The sequence below is a fragment of the Belonocnema kinseyi genome, chromosome 2 (assembly GCF_010883055.1).
Source record: "Belonocnema kinseyi isolate 2016_QV_RU_SX_M_011 chromosome 2, B_treatae_v1, whole genome shotgun sequence".
NCBI lineage: Eukaryota > Metazoa > Arthropoda > Insecta > Hymenoptera > Cynipidae > Belonocnema > Belonocnema kinseyi.
In genome coordinates, this window is record NC_046658.1 from 30,878,188 (window position 1) to 30,887,278 (window position 9,091).

The window sequence follows — 9,091 nt, forward strand, 5'->3', positions numbered from 1 at the left end:
AGCACATCGAAAAGCGACTTGCGTGGGCCCAGGAAAATGTTGATCGAGATTGGGACGAGGTAATATTCACCGACGAGGCTTCTGTTTGGGGTTATGTGACGTAAAGCCACCCACGCTTTAACTTGACAGACTGTATTCCGGAGAATGGCTTCCGTGACGCCTTCAATGTTTGGAAATCGCGATGGCAGCACTGCATCGGCGCAGAAGGAGCCTATTTTGAAAGTTTTTAAAGGATTGTAACGAATGGCTCAATAAATTTTTTTAAATCGACTCTGTCCTATTACTTTCCGGACAAACCCTGTAGCCCAAGAATTTGTTGAAAACCCATACCTTAGTTTACGTAGAGCTAGTGATGAGCGTGACGTTGCTCCTTTGACAGTGCGAAATATTTTAAAAAGCATTAATTTCCATCCTTGCAAAGTTCATCTGGTACAAGAGCTAAATGAAGACGATCCTGATCGTCGGGTTGAATTTTGTGAAATTATGATGGACAGACTTGTTAGAGATCCTCTTTTCTTGTACAATACAGTATTTTCAGATGAATCTACTTTCACTTTAAAAGGTGACGTTAACAGGCAAAATTGTAGATATTGATCCGACACAAATCCTGATTGGATGTTGGAGAGTCACACACAATATCCACAAAAGAATAATGTTTGGGCCGGTATCTTGAATGATATATTGATAGGCCCTTTCTTCATCGATGGTAATCTCAATGCCTGTGCATATGAAGAGCTTCTCAGAAACCAAATTGTACCAAGAATAAGGAAGATTACAGGCGATAATTTAAAAAATATTTGGTTCCAACAGGACGAAGCAGCAGCTCCTACGGTAGGGAGATGATTCGTAATGCTGTAACTTATTTTTACAATCGCATAGCTTTTTATCAAGAAGCTCAAGGTTTTCAATTCGAACATCTTCACTGAAGCGTGAGAGGCAAGGGGACTCACGTTAATCAAGCACCCCGAAACGTGAGACGCAAGGGGACTCACGCTTATCAAGCACCCCAAAGGGAACAGAATTTACTACGTCCACGTCGTTGTTCCTGGGTAATCCTAAACGCAAACGTAAACTGCGTGGAAGAAACCTTGAAAAAGCCTTGAAGATCATCGTCAAGATTAATACAGCGCTCACCAATGAATTTCTCTTTGAAATTTACTTCAGTAAATGCACTGACCTTTTGGAACACTTTGTTAATTTCAAATAACCTCTAACTGACCTTGTTCGTGACAATTGACGTAGGACTTGGGTACGTACCTGAACGTAGAATTTTCCGCTCTGTCGATTGCAGATGTAAAGAAGAGGGTTTCCATTTAAGAAAACAATGTTGACCTTCAAAAAGCCATGAAGGTGAACTTTAAGGTCAAATGAAGGTCACTATTGAATTCCTCGTTGAAATTTACTTCAGGAGTTACACTAACCTCCTGGAAAACTTTATTAATTTAAAATAATCTCTAACTGACCTGGAACGTTACAATTGACCTATGACTTGTCTACGTATCTGAACGTAGAATTTTCCGCTCTATCTATTGCAGATGTAAAAAGGGGGTTTTCATTTTTTTTTAAAGTTGACCTGCAAAAAGCCATGAAGGTCAACTTCATGGTCAAAATGGAGGTCACCATTGGATTTCTAGTTGAAATTTACTTCGGGAATGTCCTTCACTTTTTTGAAAAATAATTTACCTGAGGAAATATCTAATCGTCCCGGGACTTATTAGACACCCTGTAGAACGCGCATAGTGGGCGTTCTAAATTAATTAACAGGTTGTTTGAACAAAATGAGTAAGCGCATGCCATCTAATCGAAATCCTGGAACTTTTCCAATTAATCTCCGAATTTTTAATTATTAAAACTTAGGTTTATAAAGAAGATTTGGATTTTGATTTCTTAATTGGGCTTACATTGGGCATAAACATAGAAAGCCCATACTAGGCATCATACATTAATACTCAGATTATTTGAATCATAAGAGTCAGTGGAGGCAACCCCAGCAAATCCTGAATCTTTTGCAATTTTTCACTTGTTTTATTGTCAAAAGTTATGTTGATAAAGCCGATTAGTGCTCGATTTTGTACTTAATAGGGCTTAAATTGGGCTTAACCATAGAATGCCAAACGTTAGCACTATTAAAGCAAACAAGTCTGGTGGCATAAAATGTAACCCCAGTTATATCAATAGAGGACAGTAGAGAGATAAAATATAGGCTTTGGCCGGCTGCTATTTACTTCGGTAAAGTTTAATGTAAGCTGAATCCGTTTAGGAATAAATAAATAAATCGGGATAATTCTGATAAAGGACGCCGTGCGAATAATACATTAGGCGCACGGGTTGAAAAATAATGAGCGATTCAAGTAGAATCCAGCAGTCATATTTCATTTTTATAAATGAAAATAATTCTTAAACTATAAAATTACGTAGTAAATAAACCATTTAGGAAGATTGCTTGTTTATTATATTTTGTTGGAAAATGTTAAAGTACATTAATTTCCTTAAAAATTTTTTTCTCATCCTGTGATCTGAAAAATTCCTCTTTTAGTTTTTTAAAAAAGATAATTCTTACTCCAGGGAAGGATAAGGCATTGGAGGCGTGGATTTGGAATAATGATTATTTTAATTGAACAGAGTGTCCGCTACAAAGTATCGGAGAGAAGTGCTCCCGAACCAGGAGGCCAGTCGGGTCATATACTACAATGATGATATCTTCGATGAGTCAATCTTAGAACCTTTCACAGTTCCTCCCTTAGGGTGTTAGATTTCGTCCTCGACATCTTTTCTGAACAATGGGGTTGCCGTGGCGTTGTATTGGACAACTCTGCTGGCTGTAGGTCCTAATGATGCATGGACTACGTGGGCTGGTCCTCTGAATCTGTAAATTACCTTTCCGCAAGGTGTGCAGAGCAGAGCTCTTCTCAATAATTGATTTAGTCCGCATTTCCAAAGTGCGGCAATCAGTCGGAGTGCCAGGCTGGTATAGCCCAAACGTTCAAGTATGGTGGTTCCGAATATCCACCAGGAGTGGTTTTTCCTCATTGTCAGAAAGGAATCAAAATCGTTTTGTGCCGTTTGGAGGTCATGTGCTGCAGTTTTTAGTTGTTGGATGTCAAGGTGGTTGCTAGAAAATATTGGAAGTGGTAAGTCAATAGTTTGAAGTATATCGGTTTTTATCTTAGAGAAATTTAATTTAATTTCATGTTGTACGATGGGTGATTCTTTGGAGTAGTGGGTGGCGGCTGCAAACGCTTCGCTGTCGGTGATTGCTTGGCAGTGGTCTTCTAGCGTTAGAACTGAGGCCGTGTTAATTATTTAGGTGGTTTCCGATTCCATTGGACATCTGATTGTGAGCCTGACATAGTGTAAGGGTAATATATACCATTGATATCCGTTGCGGAAGCTGTAAATAAAATTTGAATTGAGTCGAAAGTATTTTTTATCACAGGTTTGTCCTTGTTGAGAAATTAGCCAACCAAGGCAGGTAGCGTCTAATTGTACATTTCTGATAGGGTTGATAGTTTTGCAGAATTTCATATCTCCTTTTCCTATGCACCATTGTTTGTCAATTGTAGTGTATGAACGATGATCCTTAGATAAGGCGATGGGCTTTTCCTGTATTCCATCGAAGATGTAATGGTTCACTAGATTGACAAAGGGGAGAGCTGTATACTGAGAGACCGTATATTCTATTGGTTCTGGAATTGGGGTGTGGACTCGATGTATCAGTTTATTGTTTATTAGCGTGGTATCAATTTCACTTATTCGCATGTATAGGAAATAGTTTTTTTCAATTAACGGGTAAGGAATTTCTTTTTGTATGTTTTCTTTTTGTATGTTTTCTTTTATTTTCGCGAGAGATTCCATGAAGTTTGCAGGGGAAACTAGATCAGGTGAAAGGATTCCATTCTTCGCCTCAGCTATGGCTGTTTCGACGTTTCCTAAAGGTCTTGATGTGTCCTCCAAATGAATTTCCATAGTAAATAGGGAGTTTAGAATTTTGTTGTTAAATATCAGCGCATTCATGGCATTGGTAAGTTGAACTGCCGATTTCTCTAATTGTGAAAGATCGGTCTGTTGTTGATGTTTAATTTCGTCCAGCTTTGAAATTGTGGTTTGGAGAATACTGGTTTGATTTTTTCTTAGGACTACTATCCCTTTAGATTTGTTATACACTTCGTCTATGTCCGTGTTGATATTTTCCGCATCTTCGGCGTTCATGGTTCCAAACAGAAATTTAGTGGCGCTTCCTATGAAGTTAAACAAACCACGTTTGGGGCGGTTTAGTGAGATATGTGCTATGTCCTGGTAACGTCTTGCCAAGTTGATAGCCCTTGTGTTCATGGCATCGATGCTTTTATACATGTTACACCCTGTAGAGTTTCACATATCTTCTTCATTTCTCTTGTGTAGTTGACTAGCTGGAAAGCGTCCTGCCCAATTTCTGTAAGATTTATGAAGTACACGGTGTCCCATGTCTCGTGGTAGAGCTGGGCCTTGAACAGCTCCTCCTTGATGATTGGTGAGACCAGCGGTTGTATCCGGTATGCTCCTTCGGTTGCCCAAATCTGTAAGAAATTAGTTTTATTCAGAGACTTTGTATTTTTTGACCTGGTTGTAATGTCCTAAATGTTCCTGTCCCCGTCTAAATACAGTAATGGTTTTGGTATCCCTATTAATGTACCTAATTGCTACAGGCTCAGACTAGGAAATTTTATTTTTTACATTCGTTTGAATTAGGACTAGATCCCCTATTTGGTACTTTTCTTCTTTCCCTGTTCTTTATATCTTCTTTTGGTTAGTTTCTTTGGCCTTCATTATTTTTTCTCGCGCATCTTGCAATTGTGCTGCATTTCTTTCTCTGCGCTGCTCATCAATTTTTTCCTGACTCCTCGTTTCGTGTTTCGTTGTAGCATATAGCAGTTCTTCTGGAGTGTAGGTCGTTGTCGTATGGGGGCTTGCATTGTATATTTTTACTCCTGTGAATAATCTTATTGTAGGGTCCTGATTATCTACTGTTTTTGCCAGTTCTTTTATGGTTCTGATGGCCCTTTCAGCGATCCCATTACTTTCTGGATGACAGGCTGAAATCTTGACCTGTTGTATTCCCAATTTGTCAAACAGCTCAGCCACTTTCTTACTTTGAAATACCGATTCATTGTCTGCAATAATCTTTTTTGGAGTAGGGTGTAGATGGAGGAATTGGTATAGTATACCATAGACATCGTCTGCCTTTAGGGACATGACCCAGATATATCTGGTTAAACTGTCCTCAATTATCAGATAATTCTTTCCTTCGTATGTTAGTTTGTCTGTATTTAGAATTTCGAAGGGGAACTTGGCTGCTTCGATTATGATGGCATCTGCCCGTACCTTTCTCTCGTTATGTTTGTTGGCACAGATATGGCAATTATCTATGTAATATTTAGTTTGCCTCTGCATGTCTGGCCAGTAGTGGTGTTGCTGAATCTGTCGTAATGTTTTGTCGAGGGCCCAATGTCCGTTTTCGTGCGTTCTGGCGGTGATGTTCTTCTGCATTTGTATCTTTCTTACAATTTTTGGATACATGTCTTTTATCTTATAGTGTTGGTCGAGGTCTAGAAACCTAAGTGTCCTCTAAATGTACGAGGCCGCTAACTTGAAATCTTCTTCTGCCACCCAGTGCGTAATTTCGATTACCCGAGGAGCTTCAGTTCTTTCGTCTTCCCATATCAGTTGAGCCAGCTTTAGTAGATCATCGAAATTCCTGTAGATTGCTCCGTTGATTGAGAGGTCAGATTTCGTCGTTCTAAGAAGATAGTTAGGGGGTACCTTGCAGTTATAGAGACGATTCTGGAATGTTTCGTCGTTCTCGACTAGAGTGGGGTCATCGAGTTCGCTCACCTGTTTTAGCCTTTCTAGATTGTCCATGATGTAATTGTGGATTCTTTTTATTCTCTTTTTTATTTCGGCGTCCGGCATGTCAGCGAGAATGATTTTTGAATATTTTAGGGATAGTGATGTACTATCAGGTGGATGGTCGTTCTCTTCTGCTGGTGTTGGAGAGGGTTCCTCTTTTGCCGTATTTATTGGGTCCAGTTCTTGGAGAATCTCCTTCAGTATTTTTGGCGATACGTCTTTGTTGTGTATTATCTGTTCGAGGTCTATGTGTATGATGGAGTCTCTTTCTTCTCTTGCTGTTGTTCCTGGAGTTTTACTAATTTTCTCCAGTCTTTTTGGGATATTTGTTAGTTTTAGTAATTCTTGCATTGCTTTATATTTTGGATTACTTCGGTCTATAGTCACCTCTTCTCGTTTCTTCACGGGAAATGCTCGGCTGAGCGCGTCGGCGTTTGCGTTCTTCTTCCCGGGTTTATAGATAACCTCGGGGTGGTAATCCGTGAGTTTTTGTGTGAGTCTGAAGAGTCGAGAAGACATATTATCATGTCTTGCCGTCAGTAGCCCTTTTATAGTTTGGTGATCTGTGTAAACTTTAAATTTTTGGCCATATAAGAGGTGACGGTATTGTCTTATTTCCCAGACGATAGCTAAAAGCTCCTTCTCTGTTGTTGAGTAGTTCTTTTCGGCGGGATTCAGACTGCGGCTTGCAAAGCTGACAGGGTGTTCTTTTCTGTGCTCGTCGATTTGGCTCAGTACTACGCCTAGTCCTTCGTTGGAAGCATCCGTGCATAGGATAAATGGTTTCGTTAGGTCTGGGTGTTTAAGTAATGGATAGGCGGTTAAGTGTTTTTTCAATTCCTTGAAAGATTCTTTGCATATATCTGTCCAGATGAAGTCTACATTCTTGCTTTTTAAATGATTCAAGGGGTGAGCTATTTTTGCAAAATTCTTTATGAACTTGCGATAATAAGAAGCCAGTCCCATGAATCTTTCTATCTCTTTTGCATTCTTTGGTTGAGGGAATTCCAGGACTTTGTCGACATTCTTCTTCAGCGGTTTAAAGCCTTCAGGTCCTACGCAGTGCCCAAGATATTCTAGTTCCTGCTCTAGATACATGCACTTGTCTGGCTGCAGGATAAGTTTTGTTTCCCTCAATCGTTCAAAGACTCTCCTGAGGTTTTTTAGATGTTCTTCCTCTGACTTGCCTATGACGATCAAGTCATCCAGGTAAATGAAGCATATATCTCTTATTCACCCTTGTAACTTGAAGTTCACCATTCTTTGGTACGTCGCAGGTGCATTGATGAGACCCATTGGCATTCGTACCCATTCCCAATGTCCTTTGTGAGTTAAGAAAGCGGTTTTTTCAATGTCTTCTTTTGCCACAGCTACTTGATAAAAGCCGTTGGCCATGTCGAAGCAGGATATATATTTGGCTGAGCCGAGCATACACAGAATTTCTTCAATCGATGGCAAAGGGTAGTTGTCCTGTTCGGTGAACTCATTAAATTTCCTGAAGTCCATCACCAGTCTCCATTTTTGTTTCTTGCTGCTGTCCATTTTCTTCTTCACTAACTACACGTTAGCTTGGTAAGGTGAGAAAGATGGCCTGATTAGTCCTTTCTGGAGATATTCCGAAATTTGACTTTCGATTTCCGGTTGAAAGAGAATTGGATGCTTATATAATGGGACGCTGATTGGTTTGTTTGTTGTCAATTTTATGTGGTGTTCCACATCGGATACCAGAGGCATAGGATCTTGGGGTAGGTAAAAGATGTCGTTGAATTCTACGAGGAGATTTCGCATTTTATTTTGCATCGGTTCCTTAAGGTGTCACAGAGAGCTCTTGGCCAGCAATTCCTGGATTCTTTCATCTTGTTGCCGGTTGCGTTGTATCGAGAAGATGAGGATTGTAGCTTCGCTCTTATACCATTCTTCGAGTTGATTTTTTCTTTTCTCTTGATTTTCGTTGTTGTTTAGGATTCGAGAAATTAGGCTGTGATTTTTTGCAGGGTTCGCCATTTTTCCTTTGTAATAGTATTGGCTCATGTCGGAGTTGGAAAAGGGTTCCATTTTCATTTCACTTCTTTTAATTTCCAGGTCTTGGTTTTCTCCGGCTGCGTTGATCGTCAATAGTCTGGTTTTGTCAGTGCCATTGCTCCGGTAGATTCCTGGTAATATACCTTTTCCATTTATAATAAAATCACCAGCAGAGAGTTCCAAATCCACATGTCTGTCTATTGGTTTGATGTGAAAGATCACTGGATTATGGTTTCCATGAAGGGGAATTGATACATGCGGGAGGTCCAGTGTGTTATTAATGAAATTAATTTTTGCATAATTTGCAGTGAGCCAATCACGTCCTAAAATTCCGTCCATTTCAGTTGGAAAGTTGTTTTTTGTTACGTGGAATCCATGCGAATTCTTGTTGGATGACAGAGTACACATGCCTAACATCTGATGTATTCCATTCACGATTTCGACCTCTTTCCTTCTGGCCTCTGGGATTTTTTCTGGCTTACAGGTTTGCTTGACTAGGCATTCTGTTTTCACGAAGGGTTCCGGGCTACCTGAGTCTACCAGAAGTCCTCGTCTACATCGGTATCCTCGTAATTGTAGCTTGACGAAGGGGTGTCCTGCTGTTCCTGCTCGCAGGAATATTCTAGTCGGTATACATCCTCTTGACTCTCCTTCTCTGTTTCCTGTTCTATCTTCTCCGTTTGGTAAGCCCTTTGTGGTGGATCCTTCTTGTTGGAACCGCGGTGTTGAAAATTCTGCCTCCTAGCCTGATTTTGTTTTGCGTAGCATTTTTCCTCTGTGTGTCCAGACTTGTGACAGTATTTGCATGTTTCCTTTTGCACCTCTGTGGTTTGAGGTAGGTCCATTCTTTTGGGGAAGGCATTCCTTGGTATTGGGCGAGGGTGAGAATTTTTCTTTTGTTGAAATTGGGCCGACTACCTTGATCGCTCTCGCTCCTTGTCCAAGTAATTTTTTTCCTCCCGAAGAGCTGTCTGATAGGCGTCATTTAATCGTTTAAGTTGTGAATTGGCTACCATGTATTTAATTACTGTTCTCAGACAGTCGATGAATTTTTTCACTCTTTCTTGCTCCTCCTTTCGCTGTTCTAGATCCTTGAAAGCTGCTGGGCTGTCGTCGATGGCGCGTTGTATTTTCCTGTCCATCTCTTGGTACCTTCGAATGAAGTTTTCTACCCTTTCATGTA

The 9,091-nt window shown here is 40.2% G+C and overlaps 2 protein-coding genes across 3 annotated transcripts in view; one reads left to right on the plus strand and one right to left on the minus strand.

Annotated features, from left to right (window-relative positions):
• The window catches only part of LOC117182623, a 235,821-nt gene that overhangs the window by 194,260 nt on the left and 32,470 nt on the right, over window positions 1-9,091 (plus strand). The gene's annotated exons all lie outside the window — the stretch shown is intronic.
• LOC117183115 overlaps window positions 4,349-9,091 on the minus strand; it is a 35,895-nt gene continuing 31,152 nt past the window's right edge. For both annotated transcript variants that reach the window (XM_033376296.1, XM_033376295.1), the window contains one exon: window positions 4,349-4,556. In XM_033376296.1, coding sequence (XP_033232187.1) covers window positions 4,372-4,556 — 185 coding nt within the window. In that variant the 3' untranslated portion in view covers window positions 4,349-4,371. The remainder of the gene's footprint in view (window positions 4,557-9,091) is intronic.